This window comes from Peromyscus maniculatus, chromosome 16, assembly GCF_049852395.1.
Source record: "Peromyscus maniculatus bairdii isolate BWxNUB_F1_BW_parent chromosome 16, HU_Pman_BW_mat_3.1, whole genome shotgun sequence".
NCBI classification, from domain to species: domain Eukaryota; kingdom Metazoa; phylum Chordata; class Mammalia; order Rodentia; family Cricetidae; genus Peromyscus; species Peromyscus maniculatus.
The window spans coordinates 59,920,202-59,946,007 of record NC_134867.1 but is presented as its reverse complement, the minus strand read 5'-3'; the positions used below and the strand labels follow the sequence as shown (position 1 = coordinate 59,946,007).

The 25,806-nt window shown below is 47.2% G+C and overlaps 2 protein-coding genes across 2 annotated transcripts in view; one reads left to right on the top strand and one right to left on the bottom strand.

The window, feature by feature from the left end:
• Positions 1-22,300, top strand: part of Plg (plasminogen) — a 40,274-nt gene extending 17,974 nt beyond the window's left edge. The window contains exons 9-19 of the mRNA XM_006978024.4: positions 487-632; positions 2,508-2,667; positions 4,550-4,731; positions 5,619-5,767; positions 7,004-7,097; positions 11,326-11,443; positions 12,898-12,975; positions 13,404-13,544; positions 16,191-16,297; positions 21,587-21,732; positions 21,874-22,300. Of these exons, the coding sequence (XP_006978086.2) occupies positions 487-632; positions 2,508-2,667; positions 4,550-4,731; positions 5,619-5,767; positions 7,004-7,097; positions 11,326-11,443; positions 12,898-12,975; positions 13,404-13,544; positions 16,191-16,297; positions 21,587-21,732; positions 21,874-22,035 (1,483 nt within the window). The 3' untranslated portion in view covers positions 22,036-22,300. The remainder of the gene's footprint in view (positions 1-486; positions 633-2,507; positions 2,668-4,549; positions 4,732-5,618; positions 5,768-7,003; positions 7,098-11,325; positions 11,444-12,897; positions 12,976-13,403; positions 13,545-16,190; positions 16,298-21,586; positions 21,733-21,873) is intronic.
• Positions 22,301-23,329: 1,029 nt separating this feature from the next.
• The window catches only part of Slc22a3 (solute carrier family 22 member 3), a 94,425-nt gene continuing 91,948 nt past the window's right edge, over positions 23,330-25,806 (bottom strand). Inside the window, exon 11 of the mRNA XM_006978025.4 lies at positions 23,330-24,479. Within this exon, the coding sequence (XP_006978087.2) occupies positions 24,419-24,479 (61 nt within the window). The 3' untranslated portion in view covers positions 23,330-24,418. The remainder of the gene's footprint in view (positions 24,480-25,806) is intronic.

The window sequence follows — 25,806 nt, the reverse complement described above, 5'->3', positions numbered from 1 at the left end:
CCACCTTGGTTGTGCTATAAAGAACTCAAAAATGAAGACTGATCAGGTCACATGCAAGGAAGGTTGACGTTCAGTAATGTTTTTCCTGTTCCAAGTCTTTCTCAAAGTGTGCCCCACCAATACCATCAGGAACTTTCTGGAAATGCAAATTCTTAGACTCAGCTCTAGAGTTAGTAAGTTCGAGACTCCAAGAGCAGTATGGAAAAGCCTCAGTACTCCAACACACAACACAGTGCCCATCACGGAACTAAAGACCTAGCCCCTCCCACGAAGACAAGGAATAGATTTTAGCCATCCATTCTTCTGGGCCAGAGTCCATGACACGCTATGTGAGGCCTAAGCTTGACTTAAGCTTCATTCTGGTACCTGTCAGTCATTCAGTATGTAATTCTAGAGTCTTAGACATGTGCAGCATCCCTCTAACAAGCATGTACACGCCTTGCTTATTCAACTCTTTGAAGAGCAAAACTCATACTTGTATTCCAGAAATTTGGAAGAAAACTACTGCCGTAACCCTGATGGAGAAAGTGCTCCCTGGTGCTACACCACCGACAGCGAAGTGAGGTGGGAATACTGTGACATCCCGTCCTGTGATTCCTCCGCATCACTGCCAGAACTTTCCGATTCCTCGGGTAAGAGTGGGTCACGAGCGCTCGCTGAGGGCCCTACTGCTCCGTTCACGTTTGTGCTCCCGGGGCCTCTTCACGGCCTGCCAGTGTGTGGGGCCTTTGCTCCACGTGGTCTCATGCTGTGAGTCAGAGTGCCGCTTGTACGCTTTCAATTACGGTGTTTTCAATCTGTTGTTTGTCTAGTGGCTCAGGACACAGCCCTGGTGAGTGTTTCCCGAGCTCTGGAAAAGTTGACTGTTGTTGTGCTCAGAATGTTTTTGTTTTTTTTCTAAAAGTCCATGTAAACAAGTCTTATTAGGGTTCTGTATTCCTATTGTATTGCTTACATGTCCAACTTTAACAATAGATTAGTCTATATTTCTTTTGTTGCTGTTAGCCTTCTGTATTGAGAAGCTCTGTTGGTAGGCACACACACATTGAAAATGTCTTTATCTTCTTGATGAACTGTCTCCTTTGTTATGGTATAACGTCTTCCCTTGCTTCTGAAAATATTCCTCATTCCGATTTTATCTTACTGGTGTAAAGCCTTTGCCACACTAGTGTTGGTGTGACTTACTCTCCTGACTGAGATGCTTGCACTCATATTAATTGTGTGTGGTTGGCTTTAAGTCCACTGTTAAGTAATTGTTCTATCCCATTTCATTTCCACCATCCATCTTTTTTTCTTTTTTGTGTTGCACCTTTTTAGTTCACTTGTTATTCCCTTAGCTGTCTCAACTGCTGATCAAGCCATTGAAGGAATTCACCACCTCTGATGCAGTGGATTTTGCTCTTGAATTTTTATGTTGTTACTAGTTTTAGAAGTTTCTACCTCTGCTGAAATTCTCCTTTTATTCACACATATTTGTAGATGAATTTCTAAACAGTCTTATTAAATAATAAACACAGAGCCAAATCCAGGGATGCAAGCCATAGAGATCAGAGCAATAGCCACCAACTAACCTTAGCTCACCACCTCATCATCACTTCCCAAGAGAGCCTCTTCCTGTCTAACCTGCGCCTTTATTGCCTTCCTGTTCTGCCTTCTCATTGGCTCTAAGCCCAGCCACATCACTTCCTCATCACTGCCTGTCTATACAGACCTCCAGGTCTCTATGGTTGGTCCTGGGATTAAAGGCGTGTGTCACCACGCTTGGCTGTGTCCTTGAACACACAGACTCTGCCTGCCATGTGATTGGATTAAGGGCATGTGCTACCACCGCCTGACTTCTGTTTATGACTGGCTATCTATGTCCTCTGATCTCCAGGCAAACTTTATTAACATACAAATAAAATATCACCACACATATTGGTCATCTTCACCAGAAAAATCCATTAACAACTAACTAAGACTATTTCACAATCCCCACCTGACCGTGTCTGACTGTGGTCATCTTTGAGAAGCAACAGCTTTCTATGTGGCCTCGATGCAGGGCCACCTTCCACCCCATCTCCAGAAGCTCCAGGCTTTAGTGTCCTATGAGCAAAGAGAGGGTCTAGGGAAGTACGCAAGCACTTCAGGTCTGTCCTTCACCCAGTCCCACCTGCTGCCCTCATCATGGTGCATCCTGTCTGTCCTCTTGTTCTCATGAACACCTGGCAGCAATTCATAAAAATAACTTGTACACAATGACATTTCCAGTTAACAGTACTCTGACCTCTTCTGTTCCTCTTCCAAGGGTTTGGTTTTGTTCTTGCGGTATGTTCTACAACACTATAAATCTTGTGTGTGAGAGTGCATTGTGTGTGCATGAGTGCCCTTGATGTTTCTCTACCTGTTAATATGGAAAAGCAGCAGTGGGAATTCCCACAGTGCCTTACTGCGTGTGTCATAAATCAGTGCCCGGGTCTGTCTGCTCCACATCTTATTTGGCTCCATTTCTTCTGCCTCGATTTCAGTTCTACCAGAGCAAACACCTGTGGTCCAGGAATGCTACCAAGGCAATGGGCAGAGCTACCGCGGCACCTCATCCACCACCATCACAGGGAAAAAGTGCCAGTCCTGGGCATCCATGACCCCGCACCGGCATCAGAAGACCCCAGAGAATTTCCCAGATGCGTATGTCTTTGGTTTGGACCATGAGAGGATCAATAGCTGACTTAGGTTTCCCTCAAGTGACCCAGGCTCTAAGCTAACTCCTTTGGACCAAATTTCTATGAGACCGGCACATGGGGCAGACAATGTCAGGAACTCGGCTTTCACAAAAAGAGCCCCAGAGAAGAGAAGCCATCGTCTGGCTCCCTTTCTTGAGAAATTTTGTGGGAGCAAGGAGTAGCAAGGTCCCACTGGTGGAAACCTTGTGAGAACACGTCACCATAAAGCTTAGAAACAGTACCATCACCCAACCTGTGCTAAAGTTCACGCTGCTGTCTCTCAGCACGGGGGTGTGTCACTCTAACTGGAGTGGAGTTTGAGTTTGCCTTTGTGCTTGGCTTCCAGGCCAACCTTTCTAGCTGCATCTGCATCTCTACGTCTTTCAGTCCCCTCACCAGGCCCAGAGCACAGTGCTCTGAAGGGGGATGCATTGCCAGAGAGTACCAGTGTTGATAGTCACTTCAGTAAGACAATGGAAGGGAGATGAGGAAGGAAGGGAGAGAGAGAGGGGCAGAGAAGGGAGGGAGGGACAGAGGGAGGGAGGGAGGGAGGAAAGAGGGAGAAAGGAAGGGAGGGCGTGAAGGAGGGAGAAAAAGAAGGAACAAAGGAAGTGGGGACAGAGGGAGTGAAGGAAAAAAGCAAGTTAGGAAGGAAAGAAGAAAGGGAGGAAAGAATGGAGGAAGAAAGGAAATAAAGAATGGAGGAGAAAGGAAGGGACAGGATGTGAGGGAAGAGGAAAGGAAGAAGGAAGGCATGACAGGAGGAAGAAGGGACAGAGGGGAGGGAGGGAGGAAGAGAGCAAAGGACAGAAGAAAAGGAAGGGCCTCAGGGTTTGAAATAAAGCACAGCCACCTTTATTCGCAGGGCACGTGACTAATGGACGCCGACAGTCCTAATGACTGAGGGATCTGCACGTTCAAAGAGCAGCAGGTCTATATAAGAAAACCACAAAATACTTGGCGAAATCTTTAATACAGCATACCTAAGAACTGCGTACTGAATAGCTTAAACATTGTTAAGGAGAAATTAAAAGCTCAATATATATAGAGAGATCCTGTTTATCGATCAAAAGATTAAATAGATTATCAGTCCCTTACCAAGTCAGGCTTTGGAGTCAGCCCACAAATCCCAGCAGTCTGTTTTTGGAGAAAGTGGCAGCATTTACAGGCAAATGTTTCAGCATCATCAAGATAATGTTTAAATGAATGGCTCCGGAGGGTTTACACTCAAGTCCACAGAAGCGTAGTGATCAAGACACGGTAGTGTCATGGTGTTGGCAGGAAAGGACACAGGCCGAGGAAATGGGGACAGTCCAGAAACAAACTCTGGCTCATAGGGACAAATGATTCTCCAGGGCAGGCAGCAAAGTGGCTCAGTGCATAAGGGGCATCTTTTTCCAGAATGGTCCGGGAATAACAAATGCTGTGTAGAAAAACAATGTCCCCAGCCCAAACCCCAAACAAAGCAAGATACCGATATATTTGTGTTTGTTTTTTTAAATCTAAAATTACATTTCAAGATCTACATTGGGGAAAAGTATTTAGCAGAGTGTCAAAGGAGAATATTATGATGCCTGCTTTTACATTGATACAATGTAAATATATTATATTGTACATTATTATATATTTACATTGATACATCAATGTAAATATATTATAAATGTATACAATATAAATACATTATATTTACTTCATCTCAGTTTTGGTTAAGAGGACCATTTGTGATTATGCATGTTAGTATCTTCAATGGGATGTTTCAAAGGTACCTTGCTAATGTTGTTGTAACAAAACTGAGAAGGAGCTGGATTCCTCCACCACTGCTGACCACACTGTCTTGGGATTTGCAGCGGCTTAGAAATGAACTACTGCAGGAACCCAGATGCCGACAAGGGCCCTTGGTGCTACACCACTGACCCAAGAGTCAGGTGGGAATACTGCAACCTGAGGAGATGCTCTGAGACCGGAGCGGGTCCTGCAGAATCACCCATGGTTCCCCAAATTCCAAACGTGCAGGCCACCGCTGAGCCAGGTAAGGAGCCAGTGGCCTGATGTCTGTGGGCAGATATGGACACTGGACACAGAGGAGGAAGTGTTACTGATGTGGCTGCTCCCACACTGTGTGGGACACCAGTGTGGGCTGAGGGTCTGCTGTGTGGAATGAGACTCAGCGCTATCTTGGGGCAGGTGGGGAGGTGATCTTTAGCAGAAGGTGGGTGGACAGTTTCCTACCGCACTCTGTGAGCCCTCCAGGTGTTCTAACTGTTCATACTGTTGTAAAGTTGGGTTTTCCTGTGTTCTAACCTGAATTCCCCTTCTAAAACATCCTACCAATGTTGAGATGGTTTCCAAACCTGTGCCTGGAAACATTTCTGGCAACTTTTTTTTTTTTTTTTTTTTTTTTTTGGAGACAGGGTTTTTCTGTGTAGTTTTGGTGCTTGTCCTGGATCTTGAACTCACGGAGATCTGCCTGGCTCTGCCTCCCAAGTGCTGGGATTAAAGGCGTGTGCCACCACCGCTGGCAATTTCTTAAACTAAGTAGTAAGTCTTGTTAACTGCCAGCATGTCAGTGTTCGCCGAGACACTGCATTTGCCACTGGACAGCAATCCAACATATTAGAGCAGCGGTTCTCAAACCTGTGGGTCCAGACCCCTTTGAGGGTCTAATGACCCTTTCACAGGGGTCACCTGAGATCATCAGAAAACAGACATTCACATTATGATTCATAACTGTAGTAAAATGAGTTACGAAGAAGCAATGGAAATAATTTTATGGTGGGGGTCACCATAACATGAGGAATTGTATTAAAGTCTTAGGAAGGTTGAGAACCACTGTATTAGAGAAGCCAGCACTAACACACTCGTGGGTCATGCTCGGACTACCCAGGGGTACATAACCTCCCTCTTCCCTTCCTACAGACTGCATGCACAGGAATGGTAAAGACTATAGGGGCAAAATGGCTGTGACTGCCGCTGGCATTCCCTGCCAGGAATGGGCTGCCCAGGAGCCTCACAGGCACAGCATCTTCACCCCACAGACGAACCCCCGGGCAGGTCTGGACAAGAATGTAAGCCACCCTGATTCGAGTTCTGGTCTGCATTTTCCTGACCAACCTTTAAACAGATTGAGTTTGGGGCTACACCAAATTGGAGTAGGTCGGAGGGGCGGGGGTCGGGAGGACAAAGCCGAGGCCACATCTGGGTGTCCTACAGTTTGACTCCGTTCTGATACTGTCTGGGAACAGCCAGATCTCATGGCTCCTGGGATAACTGCTGTGAAGAGTTGTGGGAGGCACTGCATGGGGAGGGGTGTGGACAGAGAAGAGCCTTGACCTCATTGGACACATCGTTCTCCAGAATCCCAGAACTCCTGGGAATCTCTTTGAATACATGCCCTTTATTTTATTTTATTTATTTATTTTTGGCTTTTTGAGACAGGGTTTCTCTGTGTAGCTTTGCACCTTTCCTGGATCTCGCTCTGTAGTCCAAGGCTGGCCTTGAACTCACAAAGATCTGCCTGGCTCTGCCTCCCGAGTGCTGGGACTAAAGGCGTGCACTACCACCACCCGGCAGTGCCTTTTATTTTTAATGGACGCTTTGTTATATTGACGTGGTTGTTCACAGTACTGACCTTTGGTGACCAAAGCAACCATCAGGCCGTCTCCCTCTGTCGGGGGTCAGAGTGTATGGCTAGAGGTCCCAGTGCTTAGCTCACAGTTGGTTCTGCACAACCCCCTCCACCCCCACATCCCGAGCCCCTCTAGAGGCTTTCTTGGTCACTTCCTTAGAACAAAAGATGCTCTTGTCAATCAAGGAAGTCACAAACGCTTTAGGAGCTGGGTCTGATGCTCCTCTGGATACAGCATAGGTTGTAGGAGTCAGAAACCGTGGAGCAGAGACCACATTTGTATTTATTGTTTCACACTATCAGAGAAAGCATGGCCCTTCTGTCTTGACCCATGGAGGGTACCGACATTTTAATCAACAACCAGGCTTCATGGGGCACAGGATTATCGGAGCTAACCAATGACAAGACAGCTAGCAATGCCCCACTGTCCCTGATGGCTGGCTCTATTACATCGGGCTCAGGGAGCGGCTGCCTAGCTGGACCTTGGTTTGAGCAGAGACATGATCAGTGACAGTCTGACACTGGGGCTTTATAAACACCCTAAACCAACTTTATCCAAAAGCAAGAAGGGAAGAAAGCAGAGGGACACTCCCATCCTCTAAAAAGGTTTAGGTCTCTGCATCTGGATCCCCTCCACCCCAGGGGAGCCTCCCCTCCAATGCCTGTCTCTTTTCAGTACTGCCGAAACCCAGATGGTGATGTCAATGGTCCTTGGTGCTATACAATGAACCCCAGAAAACTTTACGATTATTGTGACGTCCCATTGTGTGGTAAGTTTCTCCCCCTCCCCTTCCCTTCCTCTCTCTTCTCTCCTCTCTTCCTTTCTTTCTTTTTTTTTTTTTTGTAAGGAAGCTACTTTCCAACACAGAGTGGTCATCTTCTTCATGAGGTCCTACACAGAACAACCACCCACCCTGGACAGGGCTTCAAGCCAGGTGTCCCTGAGGAAGAAAAAGCCGCCTCTTACCCTGAGCCCTCTTTCATACGAGCATCTCAAACCTGGCCTATTATTGTCCTGGCCCCACATCAACTAGACTTAAAGCTAAATCCTCAAAGTGTAGAAGGGAACTCACTAATGGGCTCCAGGAGGCTTCCCATGAACTCTTCCGCCTCCGACTTGAGATGCACACAGAACAAGTTCAGAGGCACTGGGCTAGGACGCGCATTAGCGAATTTGCTGCTGCTATGATAAAATACCATGATGAAAAGCAACTTAAGGACTCACTCAGGGCTTACTGTTCCAAGGAACTAGACATCCACAATGGCAGAGACTGCATTATGATGGCAGGAGTGTGGCTTAGGGACCACATCAACTGCACCCAAGGAAGCAGAGTGAACTGGAGGTGGGCTGAGGTTAACTAACTCTCAAGGCCCGCCCCTAGTGATGTACTTCCTCCTCCAAGACTCCGCATCTCAAAAGTTCCTTGACCTATCCAAACAAGTCCATCACCTGAGGACCAAGTATTCACATCCATGAGCCCTTGAAGGACATTTTTCATATAAAGCACCACAGATATTTTCCTCTTCAGCATCAGAGAAGGGAGAAAACACACACACACATACACACACACACACACACACACACACATTGAAAGCCTACAAGACATCTTCCTAACATTTCATGGAAAATTTCTGTTAACCCCACTCCTCCTCCCTGTGTCCTGATTTTCTAGTCACTAACCACCAACTTAGAGATGGCACGTTGGGTCCCATCCTTGGGGATTTGAGACTCCTTTGGGGAGGAAGAGGCCGGGACCTGGGAAAGGGGCGTTGACCTTAGTTCTTGAGATTGGGATGTGTCGTCTGCAGGCGAAGCTGCTTCGCTCTGTGCGCACCCACTCTGCAGTCAGAACCTGTCATTGTGGACTCCTCTTCCTCCCAGTGTGCTAGCCTGGGGGAGGGGCGGCTGGGACTGGAGGGAGGGGCTTAGCTCTCCCTGGGTGTGTCCCCGGTATTTGGGGCCAGTAGTTAGGAGCTTGTAGGTGGCTTTGGGGTGGGACAGGGAGTGGAAGGGGAGGGGAAGGTGACGGGCAGGGCTCTGCTTGTCAGTGTTACTGTAAGATAGCGCCGAGGCCTCCAGAGTTAGGGAAGTGGATGGTGACCTTCTTCTCTAGTGGGGGCTTGTGTTTATTCAGAAGAAACTGTCTTGGTGGCCTCTTTACCCGGAAGTTCCTGGAGTCTCGGTGTCTCTCAGTCTCTGCTCTCAGTTTCTATCCCTCGCCCGCCCCTCCTCCACTGTCTTTACCTTCCCTGCACAGGCTGCCTCTAAGTGGTGCCTGGCTTGGCATTCCAACCCCAGACTCTGTGTCCTGGCTTCACAGATCCTCTCACCTCTGATCTCCTCTGGAATAGCCTTGGGGTACCAGAGGGGCTTTCTCAGCATGAGTCAAGAGTCAGGCCTTGGTACCCAAAGCCACATCCCACGATGCCAAGTCTCAGCTGCTCTCCATAACTCCTTCATGCCTTCTAAACCAGTACCTCATGGGAGATACTTAGACACAATTTGCCAAGTTCCGCTGCCAGCTTCATGTGCAGCTCCACCCCACCCCCACCCCAAACAGACTCCTGTTATCTCCTGTGTGCTAACCTGAGGAGAGAGTCTCCAGGAGGTTCCAGCTCCGTGATGCTGGTCTCTTGTTAATCACAGCTGGTTGTTTGCCCCCAGCTGACCGGCATCAACTATACTAGCAAAGCAAAGCAAAGGTTTTAGTTCACAGATTCCTAATTCTAAATACCACGTAAACAGGGCCAGTAATGTTTTTGAGGGACTCTCAAACTCCCATCTGAAATGTCACAAGTCAGGCCATCATTTTTCCCAACGTTCTTGTCTTCTAAGCTCCCACAGAAGAGCTCATTAAGTGCCATCCCAAATCTCCAAAACTCTCCCACAATCCTCCCCAAAATGGCATGATGAGGTCTGTCACAGCGATCGCCTACTCACTGACTGGTACCAATGTCCGTTCTAGTTAGTTTCTCTGTTGCCGTGATAAAACACCATGACCCAAAGCAAACTCGAAGAAAAGGGTGTGTTGGGCTTACCCTTTCACACCACAGTCCATCTCCGAGGGAAGCCAGGCAGGAGCTCAAGGCAGGAATCTGAAGATGGGAACTGAAGCAGAGACCGTGGGGGAACACTGTTTACCAGCTTGCTCCTGATAACTGGATCAGCCTACTTGTACCACGCAGGGCCTCCTGCCCAGGGGATGGCACCACCCACAGTGGGCCGAGCCCTACCGCATCAATCGTTAATCAAGGAAATGCCCCACCCCTTGCCCAAAGGCTTATCCAACGGAGTCAAGTCCTCAGCTGAGATTCCCTCTTCCCAGGTGGCTGTAGTTTGGGTCAAGCTGACAAACACTAACTAGCATGTGCACGTGTGTAAAGTGCAAGATGCAGCGGTCATCCCTGAGCTTCAGAGAGGGTGTTCCCATCACAACACAGCTATTTTTGAAAAAGCCTTCTCTACATAGATTCTCAGAACAGGCCATGGCAAAGAGAAAGTGGAAAATTCGGGTTCCAGCTACCCCAGAGTGTGGACTCTCAAGACAGAGAAATTTCTTCTGGGGAATGCTATGAACAATGCCTACAGTTACCTTTCTGAAGACTTTGGGGCTGCAGGCCACCAAGAAGTGTTTTTGAATATCCCCTGCATCCATCCCTGTTAGCGGGAGTTACTGAAGATGGGATGCAGACCCTGTTCTCTAGTTAACTGCCAGGCTGGGTGATAAGAAGGGGCACATACAGGAGGTTAAGAGAGGAAAAGCAGATGGGGGCACAAGGGCTGAGTGTTAGTGGTTGATTATCGTATGCTGTTTGGGGCAGTGTGCGGGGTGGGGTAAAGTGGGAGAGGGAGGGTTGGGTCTGTGCTTAAACCAGCAGAAAGAAGTTTGTTGGTTGTTTTTGCTCTTTTGGGGAGCCCACCACCCAGCTTCCAATAAATCACACACAGAGGCTTATTCTTAATTATAAATTCCTGGCCTTAGCTTGGCTTGTTTCTTGCCATCTTAAATTAGCCCATCTACCTTTTTCCTCTGGACTTTTTCCTTTTCTTACTTCTGTATATCTTACTTTCACTCTTATTCCCTAGCTGGCTCTGTGGCTGGGTGGCTGGACCCTTCTTTTCTCACTCCTTGATCTTGCTCTTTCTTCTTCTCCCAGTTTTTTTCTTCTATTTATTCTCCCTGCCTACCAGCCCCACCTATCCTTTCTCCTGCCTCACTATTGGCCGTTCAGTTCTCTATTAGACCATCAGGTGTTTTAGACAAGCACAGTAACACAGCTTCACAGAGTTAACAAATGCAACATAAAAGCATGCAACACATCTTTACATCATTAAAACAAATGTTCTACAGCATAAACAAATACAACACATCTTAAAATAATATTCTACAACAGTGAAGGTAAAATTGAGCTGAGGATAGTGTACTTGCTGTCTACACATACAGAAACAGATATACACAGACAGACATATGACTCACACAGATTCACAAGGAAAAAAATACCATCCTGTCTTTCAATGGGGATAAGAGCTATGACCTTCAGGAAATCTTCCATGGTTCAGGAATTTTGACATTGTAACAGGATGCTGTCATCTACAGATGTGTTGGGCCACATTTGGAGATGTCCTGAGATTCTTGTGGGCTGCAGGCAGCAGGCTGGGCATAGATGGTGTTGACAAGCAAAGCTTGGTGTTCCAAATACAATATATCAAGTATATTACAGATAACTATGTTGGTCGAGCAAAGTCCACCAAGAAAAGCTCTTATTTTAATTCTATGCTACACCAATTTAATGAAATAGAGTTTATAGCTCCTTCAGAGGAGAGGGTTCTGTGCTGTCTGCCACCACTTTTCAGGGGAACTATTCCAAAGGTTGCTTATGACTCTGGGAATGTCACAAACTTGGCACCCGGCCACGGGGCATGAATTTATCAGGACTGTTTGACAGAACCAGTACATTTGCCTCACTGTGACCTTCTTCTTCCACATCATTTCACAGCATCAGCATTTGAGTGTGGGAAGCCTCAGGTGGAGCCGAAGAAATGCCCTGGGAGGGTGGTGGGTGGCTGTGTGGCCCATCGACACTCCTGGCCCTGGCAAATCAGTCTTAGAACAAGGTAAGAATTTGCAGAACCTTTCCCCACCTGCTTATGTGAGCCTCACAAAGCTGCCACGCTAAACCAACGCTGCTGAGCTTTACCACCTTCCTCTACATCCTCCTAAGGAGTAAACACAGCCACAGAAAGCTTAAAAAGCTGTCTTCTTAGTTTCCCTGCTTTGAAAATGACCAAAAATCGTATTTAAGGGGGGAAAAAACCCAACTCTGGGCTGCTGTCATTAAGTTCTGTAAATACAATATATTATGTGGAATGATAACATTCCCAGAGAACATGGAAGCTGCTTTAGGGGTTCATATGCTCCCTGGCTGCTGTAAAATGAAAGGAATATCTTCACAAAAGTGGCACTGTGCACGTGGGGGCTCATGAAGGAGCTTGCCTGTCAGAGATGCCAGCGTCTGACAAGATTATGTGCCTTTTTGTGACGCCCTTGAATTTAACATAGAGGCCGCTTATGCATTCACAAATATATGAGCAAGCGAGCTTGTGACTGCCCTGGTTTAAGGGTGATACATCTGAGCCCATGGGAGCAGGGCTGTCCGTGGTGGAAAACATCTGTAATCCTTCATTCACTTTTCCTGGACATGGCGTCTAAAGTGTCCACGTGCAGCAGGCTCATCACAGGCGTGCTGGCTTCCCTGGATCACTTCCATACCTCTGTGCATGCTCAACTGTTGTCTCTCTGTGAACTTGCAGAATGCCACTGGCAGATGTGGGCACGGTTGGCTGCACTCTGTTACTGACATTCTTCTTTTTTTAAAAAAAAAAAGATTTATTTTTATTATTATATTTATATGAGTGTTCACCTGCTTGTAAGAATGTGAACCATGTGTGTGCCTGGTTCCCTTGGAGACCAGAAGAGGGCAGCAGATCCCTTGGAACTGGATCGACAGAGGGCTGTAAGTGCTGGGAGTCAAACTCGGCTCCTCTGGAAGAACAGCCAATATTCTTAACCTCTGAGCCGTCTCTCCAGCCACAGGCTTTGTTTGTTTGTTTGTTTTGCTGACCTGATCCTACATACTAAGTTATTCGAATTCTAGCCATTACACCCTGGTTGAGAGTTAGGGATCTAATTATCCTGAATTATTGCTCTGAGGGTCCTCGAAGGATGAGTCATGGAGACTTTTGTAAAACTCCAGCTAATAAGAAATAAAGGCAGCCCCCAGGGCAAGTTTTGACTGGTTGTTTATGTTGGGGTCAAGGACTAATAGATCAAGGCACAGGCCCAGGACTTCACACTGGAGCCTCTGCCTCTGCTCCATGGGGAGAGGTGGCACCCAATACTTTCCCAGGTATCTTAAGAGTGGGGTAGAGAGATGGTGCACTATCCCCACCATTCTGTACATGGGCTGGCAGCCCTGTCTGCTGGGAATAAACTTGTCTTTCTGATTTCCTGTGCCACGGAATGAAACGAAACATTTGTCCTAAATGGAAGTTCTTGCTTTCCCCGCTAGACTCACTGGACAGCACTTCTGCGGAGGAACTTTAATATCCCCGGAGTGGGTGCTGACCGCTGCGCACTGCTTGGAGAAGTACGTTCCATGGGTAACTGGCATGAGGTCTCCTCCTAAAGACTGGCCCCCCTTCTCTCCTTCCCTCCTTCCCTCCTTTCTTCCCACCCTGCCTTCCTGCCTTCCGTGGTAATAATATAAAGGGACCCAGGAATATGTGTGCAGAAGTCCACAGCAGTCACCAGAACAACCCAGCAAGAGGGAAATGTTCTAAAGAAAATCTGCAAAGGACCCAGAGCAGAGCGTGGGCCTGGAGAAACAGATCTGCTCAGTGGCAGGCACTGGTCCTGTCTAGGTCAAACAAACCTGGGACTCTGTTTCTTGCCAACCAGGAGTCACAGGTTCTGGTGGCTGTATGTGTTGGGAGGCCTTGCGAAGTGTGTGGCACAGGAAGGCACCAGGGAAGGGTGTGGACTATGTTCTGTTTCTGATGTCACTGTCTTTTCTAGATCTTCGAGACCGTCATTCTACAAGGTTGTCCTGGGTGCGCATGAGGAAGACATTCGTGGGTCAGACGTTCAGCAATTACAAGTAAACAAACTGTTCTTGGAGCCCAAACGAGCTGACATCGCCCTGCTGAAGCTAGCCAGGTATGGGTTCCCTGAGGTGTGCAGCCAAGCTGAGTGAAGGCAGTGGTCCATGGCTGGGTCTTATGAGCCACAACCATGTATGGGGGTAGAGAAGGCTGTCTAGGACACAAAAAGCATGGGGGTTTAGGACAAACGGGTAAACTTCATCAGAAAACAAGGATCCAGCCTAACTCTGCACACCTACAGGGCCATTCTTGAAAGGGGAATTGGTCGCTGGGCGGTGGTGGCACACGCCTTTAATCCCAGCACTTAGGAGGCAGAGGCAGGCGGATCTTTGTGAGTTTGAGGCCAGCCTGGTCTACAGAGTGAGATCCAGGAAAGGCAAAAAAATAAAAGAAAAAAGAAAAGAAAGAGAAAAAAGAAAAGAAAAAGAAAGAAAGGGAATTGGTACTCAGTTTCCCCGTGTGAAGAAAGAGTTAAAATGCAAAGTGTCCTATCACCTCGGCCTCTCCCTCACCTAATGCTCACCAGCTAATATGCATTCACCATCAGTTACCCCAGGCTGACAAAGGTCCTCTTGACATAATGTGCTGAGAGAATCAAATGAGATCATGTATCTTAAAGCACTTTAAAAAACTACAATCACATGCCTGGCATGGTGGCACACGCCTTTGATCCCAGCACTTGGGAGGCGGAGGCAGGCAGATCTCTATGGGGTTGAGGCCAGCCTGGTCTACAGAGAGAGATCCAGGACAGCCAGGGATATGTAAAGAGACCTTGTCCCAATAAACCAGAAACCAAAGCCAAAACAACAACAAAAGTAAAACCCCACAAATATTGTGGGGCTGGAGAGATGGCTCAACACTTAGGAGGGCCTGCTGCCTTTTCAGAGGCCTAGAGTTTGGTTCCCAGCATCAGGTAGATCGCAACCACCCAGAACTTCACCCTCTTCTGAATCTAACCACCTGAGTCTAACACCCTCTTCTGGTCTCAGCTGGTACCCCATGCACGTGTGCGCACACACATATATTCAAACAAACAGGCCCACACAGGAAAGAAGAATGGAACAAGACACAATTCACAAACACAAGTTCTACCACTGTTCTTTCCTTTGGGCCTATTTTCCCTACTGAAATGCGTGTTTTTTTTTTTTTTTTTTTTTTTTTTTTTTTTTTTTTTTTTTTTTTTTTTAAGCCTGACACTGGGTGATCGGGCTTGTGCCATAGAGTTAGGAATGTTTGGAAACAGGTCCCCATGGACACAGCTCACAAACAGCTATTTTGAGAAGTACTCAATTGGGACAGGCAGCAGGCACGCGGAGCACATTAGCTGTGCCCAATGGGTTCCAGATGACAGGGAGATGATTCTGGAAGAGACAGGGGCTGGTCCAGCCAGTGCAACCTCCTGAGGGGGAGGTCTGGTCTTAAACACAGGGCAATGTTTCTGGGCTGTAAACTGAGAGGTGATGTCTTGGGGCATTTTGATGCACGAGAAGGGAAGAAGGGGCATGACTCTAGGAAGCAGCTCATCTCCCTCACGTTCCCCAGAACCTTGCATTGCACCCCACCAAATGACCCGTCCTGTCCTGGTGGCCCTGTCAGATTTCAGGGTGATTCAATGGCTCAACAAGTAATTCAACAAGGAGGAGGATCCTGTTCTCTGACAGCCTGATGTGTGTTTGGGTTTTACTGTATTCTTACCACACCTTACAGCCTGAGGGCCTAAGGTCTTTGGTGTCCTGTAAAGGAGCCTGTGACTGACATCCCTGAGAGATGGTTGGGTCTGTTTTGGTCATTCTGAGAGGAAAAGCTGGAGACAATGTGGATTCTCTATGAAAACGACATTTCTCATTCCCAGTCATTTTTCCTCTTGAACTCACTAAGGTCTGAAGAGACCAAAGTTAGAACGCTTATGAATCCATGAAACTCTATGTAGGTGCAGGTTCCTTGGAAACAGAGCCATTTTGCTTCCTTTCTCACTTGCTGTATACCATTTGCCTGGATTTCTATAACCATTTTAATCATTTTTAACTGATGAGGAGATGGAGCAACTTGTTCTGGCCAAATACCTCTTGGTTTTAGTGTAGCTGCGTGGCATCTAGATGGGCCATCCACAGGATGGCACCATCTTAAACAGTAAGTCATAAAACATGGGGCAGGGCTGACCAGTCGGTAAAGTGCTGGCCACACAAGCATGAGGCCCACACTCAAATCTCTAGCATCATGTCAAAAGCTTGGCATGAAGGTGTGCACCTGTCAACCCAGCACTGGGGAGGCAGAGGCAGGAGGATCCCTAGAGCTCACTGCAGCCATTCTTACTAGCTCAGTGACCACCAGGTTCAGTGGAAGACCCTGTCTCAAAAAACGAAATGATGAGCAGTTGAGGAAGACTCCCGACATCAACCTCTGGCCTCTATCCTCTGGCCTCTATCCGCAAATGCACAAATGTGTGTCTGGAACCTGCGTGGACACATATGCATAAGCATAGATACTCTCCCACAACTGATCATTTAGCTCATAATACACTGTAGGGCAGTGTGAGAATGAAGGATTTTCTATTGTTCTGCGTCGATGAAATGAAGACATATCAGCTCAGAGAATGTGGGGGACACTGAGGCAGGCGACACTAGGCTGTGGGTGATCTGCAGGTGAAGGGTGGAGGCCTCCAGCAGAGCAGCTGATGTAACATTCGATGCTTGCCTTTCAGTCCCGCCATCATCACCGATAAAGTCATTCCAGCTTGTCTGCCATCTGCAAATTACGTGGTTGCTGACCGGACACTTTGCTACATCACTGGCTGGGGAGAAACTCAAGGTGAGATACACTGGCTTTGACCAACAGACTGTATGACAAAGGGAACAATTTGGAGCAAGTTGTACCGAGTCCTGCATGGGAATGTGTGTGGTCCAGTCCCTTTCTGGATTTGTCTGGGCTCTTGCTACATCTCCGTAATCAGTCACCAAGATGTGAGTAGGAGAGGGACTGCCCCTCAGACCTTTAACCTACAGCTGCAGTACAAATGTCCCTTCCTGGGGGGAGAGGGCTTTAGCACAGCCTGCCCACTAGCCTGCACTTTTCATGTGGCTTTACTATTTTGAGCTCTCAAATATGGTGTAACACAATAACAACAAAAATTGTAGCTAAACTAGTTGTCTCCCCCAATACTCACATAATGTGTGTGAGAGGTAGTTAGGGAGGGGACAGCCCGGCAGTTTGGGGAGAAGAGAAAGGCCCTAGATGTCTAGATAAAGCTGATGGGGTCAGGGCTGGAAAGAAACCTCTGTGCAGGCTCGGCTATCAGAATCTGTACTTCCGTGGGGGACTCCTCTTTCTCTTTTTACATATGCCTAATGATAACTAGATACAGCAAGCTGCTTCAACTGTGGGAACAGTAAGAACACCTTACAAACACCGTCTCCCTCTCAAGAGTATTGAGGAGTGTGCTGGCTCTGTCCTCTGGAGAAGTCTTCCTTTCAAAGAAAGATTTTGTGGCTTGAAAACAAACACACACACAAGCAGAACTCCTAGTCTAGATCATCCCAAACTTGGCTTCCCCTATTTCACTGATTTCCAGTCTCCCTTACCACACTTCTGATTCTGCAGCGCTGAGGTCGAAGAAGGGGAATCTGGGTAGCTGATGTGCCCCCGCAAGGGAGTGCTAGGTGGCTCTTCGTGTCTTGCCATGTTCAGAGACAAGGGGTCACACAGCAGGGACACAGGCTTGTTCCTGGCTGCAGAGACCTGGAGAGGAGCCCAGGTTTCCGATCACAGTTGCGGATAATCAGGGACATCCCACTCACGGTCGCCTAGGCTGAGAACATGCTGGAGGGCTGTGGTGGGGGAACCAGTGAGGAAGTGAATAAAGTGTCGCTCGTGTTCCGTGCATCATAGATGCCACTCTTGAAGATGGAGCACAGTTGTATCCAATGCGACTCTTCCACACAAGGTGACAGAAAATCCAACTCAAATTGATTTAGGCAAACTGAAGGAAATTCCTAGTGATCTAGAAAGTTGGTTGGCTTTTGTGATGGACCAAGCCTCAGACTCTGGTCACACGGGAACGCCTTCCCTGTGGCTGCACATGCTGAGTTATTGTGGCTCTGTCATTGGGAATAAAGGATGCCACTTTTCTCACAGTGGCAACAATAGCCTGCCTAGCTTGAAAAGTTCAGACTCCAGTCATGAGCCACTTCTGAACCAGTTATGCCTGCCTGGCTCAGATCTATGCTACATGGTCTGCTCTAGAGCTGGGAGTATGGCCCATTCATACCCAGAAGGAAGAAAGAGTAGGTCCCTCAACAGGCCTATGGAAGGGTAAGGGAGGGGTAGCTCAGTGATCAAAAGGAAGGAATATTTCTTTTGGTTTATGGTTTCAGTGTGGTCTGTTACGGCATGGCGACAGGAAAGTATCTTGGTTGAAGATGGACCCAAACTCCCAAGTATCTGGTAGTAAGTTCTAGCTCGGTGTCCCTGTGACACTGGGAAGTTAGCTAACTTCTGTGAGCATCTGTGTCCCCATGTGTACTACTTTATAAGGTCATTGTGGGTATTACTACTATGGTATAATTAAGACGCCATCATCACTATCATCATCACCACTACTACCATAACCTCCATTGTCATCATTACCACCACTGTCGAGGTATCCTTGGCTCAGCATCGTTATCACCTTCATCACCACCACTATTACCACCGCCATAGCTATCGTCAACAACCCCACCTCGACATCAGTATCACTGTTACAATTACTACCGTCACCATCATCGGCAACGTTTCTATTTCACCATCACCGCCATCACTCTCTCTGCCATCACCACAGATCATCACCATGACAACACCACCATCAACATTCCCACTTCATCATCAGTATCCTCATTGCTATCAACACCACTCCTTCACCACCTGGGGCTCCGTCACATCACCATCATCATTGACATCTCTGCCATCACAGTCATCTCTATCACCATCAACATGTCCACCTCACCATCAGTACCACCATCACAGTCATCCTGGTCACCATTATCACCTCCACCATCACTATTATCATCATTACTTCCCCAGAGCGTTGAACTCAGCCACGCCTGATTCCCCAAGCCCATTCACCTTTCTTCCTACCCCACCATAGATTTCTGACACCATCCCATACTAAGCTCTCCATCATTTCTGGTCCTATGACACATCTACTGAGAAAATGATTCTTAGGATAGTAACCTGGACTGAGATGAGTCACGTGACTCCAGCTCGCTCACCAATTTCTCTCCACATCAATAATGACATCAAGTCAATCAGTGCTCTTAGTTTCTTAGATCGGAATTCTCCCTCTCTTCACTTCGTGTCTTGGACTTGATCAGGTTTTTATATCCAGTGCTGACTTGGTGTGGAGGCTGAGGACTCACCCAGGTTGGCCCCTCTGATGTCCTTCTGATTTTCAGAGGTCCTGCTTCTGCTAGACTTAGCCTAGTGGGCCCTCCCAACAGAACTTCTGCCCTAGGCCACTTACAAGATGCCTTCTTGACTTTGGCCACCTGATGGCAGCATAACTTCATGGACCACATAAACTTCGGTGGATTTCTCAGGGTTCAAAAAGTGAACAAGAGCAGTGACTCCTCAACAGAGTCACATTCAGCCAGCTATTGTGAGAGGGGCACTGCCCCCATTCCTGCACTTAGTTCAAGCCGTGTCCCATCTGGTCCCACGCCCTTAAGTCTCTTCTAGCTCTTTCAATCACCAGACAGATTACACATTTTCTGAACCCAAGACAAGTCTAGTCACAGTGTCTGGGGAAGGGACTGTCCATTATTTCTTGACTGCTCCATGCTAGCAAAACAAAGGTATGCTACAAAACTCTTGCAAATTGGGAAGCTGGGTCCTGGGCAGAATCGCTGAGAAGTCCCGGCTGGGTGGGTCCATCCGGACAGCAGCACTTCTGGTGGATCTGCAAGGGTGCAGTCTCAGCCTGGCCCACAAAAGCAGCAGCTTTCATACAAAGGAAAAAATAAATAAAACTCATAAAACAAGTAAGGGGACGGACTCCCCCTCCCCTTAATTACCAAGGAAACAGAAATTAGAGAATGACCAGAACGATTTAGTACCTACCACATTAGCCCACTTTTTAAAAGTTACAGTATTTTAATAATAGTGCAATGTGGACACTCATAAGGTTGTTAAGGGCTGATGTTTTTTAGTGTTTTTTTTTTTGTACTGTCATAGCAGTCTAGAAAGTAATCTGACCATAAATATGTGTATATCACATCTGAGACTTAAGAAAATCCGATGGATGATAATAAACTGTAGGGATAGAGATGTGGAGCCTTTGTGAGCAGGAGGGGGGCAAAGAACACAGTAAAGAAGGACGTGGGCACTGACCTCATAGCCCCAAGTTCCAGGTAAACACTACGACCACACTAAGCCTCATTTCCCTCACTGCATATCAAGAATCATAGAAGTACCCGCTTCCTGGAACTAGTGCAAGAATTAAATGAATTTGTACTATACCACCAGCTTGTTCCTGGAACAGTTAATTCTTAGTAAAAGATAGTTATTTTTTATGGTTTGAGGAGGCCATAAACATACGCAACATAAAATGGACTGTTTGAAATGCCCGTAGTTCATTCACGATGTTGTGCGGCCATCGTCGTGTTTCCAGAACATTTCCCTCATGGCAAAAGGAACCCCGTGGTCATTAGGCGGCTGCTCTCCATTAAGCCATCAGAGTGAAGGGAGCCTCGTTGAAATGGCCTAGGGGCTGGGGAAATGGCTCAGGCGGTCAAGTGTTTGCCATGCAGGCATGAAGACCTGGTTTGGATCCCCAGAACCATGAACACAGACCTGGTGGTTTGTATTTGTAATACCAGTTCTAGGGAGGTTGAAACACGTGGATCCCTAGACTCACTAGCCATCCAGAATAGCCCACTGAGCAATTTCCAGGCCAGTGAGAGACTCTGCCTCAAAAAAATATAAGGTATCTAACATTCCGAGGAATGACACTGGAGATTGACCTTTGGCCTACACACACACACACACACACACACACACACACACACACACATACACACACCACGTGTACACACACACACACATCCTCTCACACTTGCCCCACACCACACACACACACACACACACACACTCATACACACACACTATACATGCACACATATCCCCCCACACCACACACACACACACACACACAAACACACACACACACACCCATGCATGCACACATACACACACACCACACATGTACACACACATCCCTCACACCACACACACACCACACATGCACACACATACACATCCCCCCATGCCACACACACTGTACACACACATCCCCCCATCCCACCCCCACACACAAAATTCCTATGGTGCTGAAGAGATAACTCAATTGGTAAAGTGCTTACTTGCAAGGGGCTTGTCCAGTTGGAAAATAGGATTATCTATGGAGAAGTCTCAGTATGTCCATCTGGAAAACAGCATTTGATTCCCAGAACCCGAGTCAAAGAATCTGGGTATGGCGGCCCACACTGAAATCCTGGTGCTGGGGAGGTAAAGACAGGGAAAATCGCTAGGGCTTGCTGGCCAGTCAGCCTAGCCACCATGGTGAGTTCTAGGCCAGAGAGAGACCTTGTCTCAAAAGGAAAGTGGACAGTGCCTGAGGAACAGCACCTGAGGTTGTCCTCTGGCCTAACCCCCATCCTTACGCTATAATGAGGAGGGAGGCAGGATTTGAACTGGAGCAATATTATAGAGGTGGTGAAGAAAGCACAGGGAGCCTGCAGAAGAACAACAACAGTAGCAATTGCATTTTTAAAGCTCTCTGTATATTAAAAGTATTTGGGTTTTTTTTTTTTGTTTTAAACTGGAAGCACAATGTGGACGAACGGCAAAGCCCCGACACCATGAAGAAGTTGGCAATGCCATGGCAGGTCTTGGGAACATAACATCTTGTATAACGTTTACAACCCAAAAGGCTAAGACGTGTTAGCGGTGCATCCTTGAGCTACCCGACCGCACAAACGAGAGCTCTAGAACTGCCACTCTGTCCTCTGGACGTTTCCTGGGGAGCCCGTATTAGACTTCTAACCACGCCTTTGCTGTTCCTCACAGGGACTTTCGGTGCTGGCCTTCTCAAGGAGGCCCAGCTGCCCGTGATCGAAAACAAGGTGTGCAACCGGTACGAGTATCTCAACGGCAGGGTCAAACCCACCGAGCTTTGTGCCGGGAACTTGTCGGGTGGCACCGACAGCTGCCAGGTAAGAAACCAGACCGATACGGACTTGGGTTGACCCGTCTTGACGGCCCAGGGCCAGGAGAGGAAACCAGACCAAAGACGACATCCCATAGTAGAAAGGCGTAGCTCAATCCTCACACGCACTCTTTCCTCCTCCGTCTAGGGCGACAGTGGAGGACCTCTTGTTTGCTTCGAGAAGGACAAGTACATTTTACAAGGAGTCACTTCTTGGGGTCTTGGCTGTGCTCGCCCCAATAAGCCCGGCGTCTACGTTCGTGTCTCACGCTTCGTCAATTGGATAGAAGAAGTGATGAAAAATAATTAATGGGGCGGGAGGCAGAGCACAACATCCACTTACTAAAACGTCCTAGGAGCTGAAATGTGGGGAGAGGACTTAGGGTTCTTGGAAATAATTGACAGTAATCAAACCGAGACTCTACACCGAATCCCCACCCCCTGTCACCGCTCGCCCCCCCCCCTTTTTTTGTATTATTCTGGGTAAATTTTTTCCTGTCTGTGGACTTCTGGGTTTTGTGATAATAGACCAACACTGCTATGGCATTTGTTGAAAATAAACTCTATACTTACTTTGTTTTGAGTTGGTTTTGGGGGGTAAGGGGAGTCTTCAATATTTTCACACTCTTCATTCACCCTAACAATTTGAAAACAACTGACTGCAGTGACTTAGTTTGTTTTCCTAAGGGCCAGCTGCCCATAGGACTAAGCAGACGGTAAGGGCACCGGGAAGAGAACTGAAGGTCTCAGTAAGTCACTTGCACATTGACCTCGTCAGCTAACGATAGCCTGACATACATCTTCAATGTCTCCCTTTCTGGCACCGAGAATATTGTTTTCAAAGCTGCCACATGTACGAGCAGTCAGGAGAAAGAGTTCTATTCTGGGGATTGAAATCTGGTACCGACAACTGGGCTCCAGCCCAGATCCTGGGATGTGAGGCTGAATTGTATAGCTGAGTTGTGGTGGAAATCTAATACAAGAGCAGCTGAGAGCCTGAACGTTATTGCGGGTCACATCCGATGCGTGACCCGTGCCAGGAGCCCATAAAGGAACAGCAGACCAACAGCCAAGCAGCGTTATTTCCCAGTCTGGAGACAGAAAGCAACACACACTGTTCCGTGGGACAGTGTTTTACTGTGGCACATGTTCAGAGGGAGGAGGGAGGGAGGGATATTTTTAAAAACAGTTTAAAAATTGTTTATTGTTATGAAACACAACTGTCAACTCCAAATGCAATCCAAAGGCGACCGTAAAGTGAGCATGAGCTGTGCTGCGTGCGGCAATGAAACGCATTGGAAAGCACAGTACAAACGCCCGTGCGCGCGGTGTGTGTGTGGCATCGAACACCCGAAAAGCTGTTGAGGGCCTGAAAACCCCCATACGGTTCTCACGTGCTTTAAGGGTTAAAATGTTTGGGTTTTTTTTTTTTTTTGCACTCATCACACACATTTTCTATGGTATCAGAGACACATATATTCTCTACATACACATTTTCTCTTCTTCCATATTGGCAAGGCTTCCCTTCAGCATGAATTTTGCCTGTCCACACCAAGTTTGAAGTAAAAACAAACAATCAAAAAAAATTCAGCCTAAGAGACACACCGAGTCTGAAAATATATTGAGAACAGCACACAACAGGGACCACTGTATTTGCATTTGAGTCTCACACTTGAAAAGCCTTCATTTAAAAAGAAAAAGACATTTAAGTCACTTATAAAGTAGCTGCTAATTCTTTTAAGTGTGGATACAATTGACTTTCCTTTTAAATGAAAATAAATCCCCCACCCCCGTCAAGACAAGTCAAAAGTGCTGAGATGGAATGAAAACAGGCTGTGTGTGCTTATGACTCCCAGCCACAAGCACCATTAGAACTGAATTCACAAATGGGACGTAATTATTCTTTTACTTTTCAAATTCTAAGACCCAAGAAATCATAATCCATGTTTTCTCTTCCTTAGTTAAGAACCTGCGGTTACAAGGGTCCACCGAAGGAGGGCACAAAATATCGGGGGTCTCGGGAGCCCAATATGACCTTATGATAATATGGCCAGGTTCTCAAAAGGTGTTGTAGATCTGTGATGTGTTCTTGTTTAGGGAACTGTGCCTAGCCTGGGGCCTGGGACCTCAAGAGGCTGCGGAGGACGGATGGGGTGGGGGACTACATGGGACACAGGGACGGATGTGGCACCTGACAGACAGGTCGGCTCTGTGAAGGCGTGTGTTCGGAGCTCAAAGGAAGCAGACACAGCAGTCCTCAGACTCTTCAGAACGCAGCTCGCTGCTGTCTTGATCAGATGAGAGGAGCACATTTCTGTGCACATGCCAGTCCTTGGGTTGGTCAGCCTGCCTCCGGGATGGGGCTGTCCTGAGGACCCATTGAGGCTCTCTCATCTCTCCTTAACCCACTGGTCAGAGACATTGCTCCCAACAAAGAAAACCTAGGCAGAATCCGTGTACTTACAGGTGCTTTGCTAAACAGGTCAAAGGTTATGTGTTCCCAGAAGCTTGGGTAGCAAGATAAACCTCACTCATCCTATAGCATACAAAATACTCCGGCTTTAAGGTTCCCTGGAAGGGCACTGCCTGGAGGAGCCGAAACATGCCACACAGGCATATTCCCACCAGGCTCAGCTTCTCCTGGGTATGGGGGTTAACCACACAGCTCTGGTCCTCCAGGCGATGTAGGGGCCTCAGACATTAGAACTGGAAACCTGGGTTTTCTTTTTCCTGCCACACTGAGGCAACTGTGAGCTGCCAAGACAAAAAGAACAGGGGAAGTCCTTGTGAAAGGTCATGCGGTGACTTAGATTACAGTGGTTCTCAACTCAGGGGTCATGACCCCTTTCGCAGGGTTTGTGGAAGACCATCTACATATCAGGTCATTTATTTTACAGTTCATAACGGTAGCAAAATTACAGTTATGAAGTAACAACGAAAATCATTTTAGGGTCGGGGGTCACCACAACGTGAGGAACTGTATTAAGAGGTCGCAGCGTTGGGAAAGAAGGTTGAACATCACTAGAAGGTAGCCTGGTTATTCCTCACCAGCCCGGCTTGCTTTATCAAACACATCCATGCAGTCCTCTAACTTTCCCACTGCAAACATAAGAAACGGCTCTAGGTTCACTTTCCACATAAGGGCCACATGAGTGCCTTAAAATTTCTACAAAATGACATGGCTTAGAACCGAGCTGTGGACAGGAGATGGAGCCTGTCTGGTTTCCGAAGGAAGAATGCTGATAGGATTTAAAACCTGGCGTTAGGTAGTTTCAATTTACAGTAAATAATTATGGGCCATCTTAGTTGTAGAACTGTAAATTCTACTTTGCTTTTCTTTTTTTAAAAGAATTTAGATTTGTTTTGTGTGTACGAGTGTTTTGTCTCCACATACGTAAATGTGTGTATTTCTAAGGAGGGCAGAAGAGGGTGCTGGATCCAATGGAACTGAGTTACAGGGGGGTGTGAGTCACCATGTGGGTGCCGGGAACCAAACCCAGGTCCTTGGCAAGAACAGTACATGCTCTTAACCGCTGAGTTCATCTCTCCAGGCCCACAATATGGCTTTCCAAAAAGTAGAGACTAGGCACGATTAATTTACTCCATTTTCTATTACGGAAATTTGTGAGCATGAAAAAGTGAGAATTTGTGCCCAGTTAAATTTTTTTGTTTGTCTATTTCTCTGTATATTTCTATAATACTTTGAATAATTGATTTTTCCTACAGACCTTTTAGATCCTTCTAACTCCTAAAAATCTCACTCTCTTGTCCAGTGTTTTAACCTAATGTTAGGGTGAATGAGTTGGTGGGAGAGTCCTGAACTCGAATGATTTTCTCTTGCTCTTCTCCAGAGCTCTATGGTTAGAAAGCCTGACCCCGGGTGGTCTGGGGTCAGGAACGAGCGCTTTGCTCTCTTTATCTCATAGGCTATTGACGTCGGTAGGATGCATCACAGGGAAGACTGTGCAGGGTCTCTTGTTGGAGCTGGCTCACCAGTAAGGCAGGCAATGTGAAGGGACTACACCCCTTCTGCTGATTCTGGCAGTCTGGGAGTCACAGAGAGACATTCCCAGGCTTCATC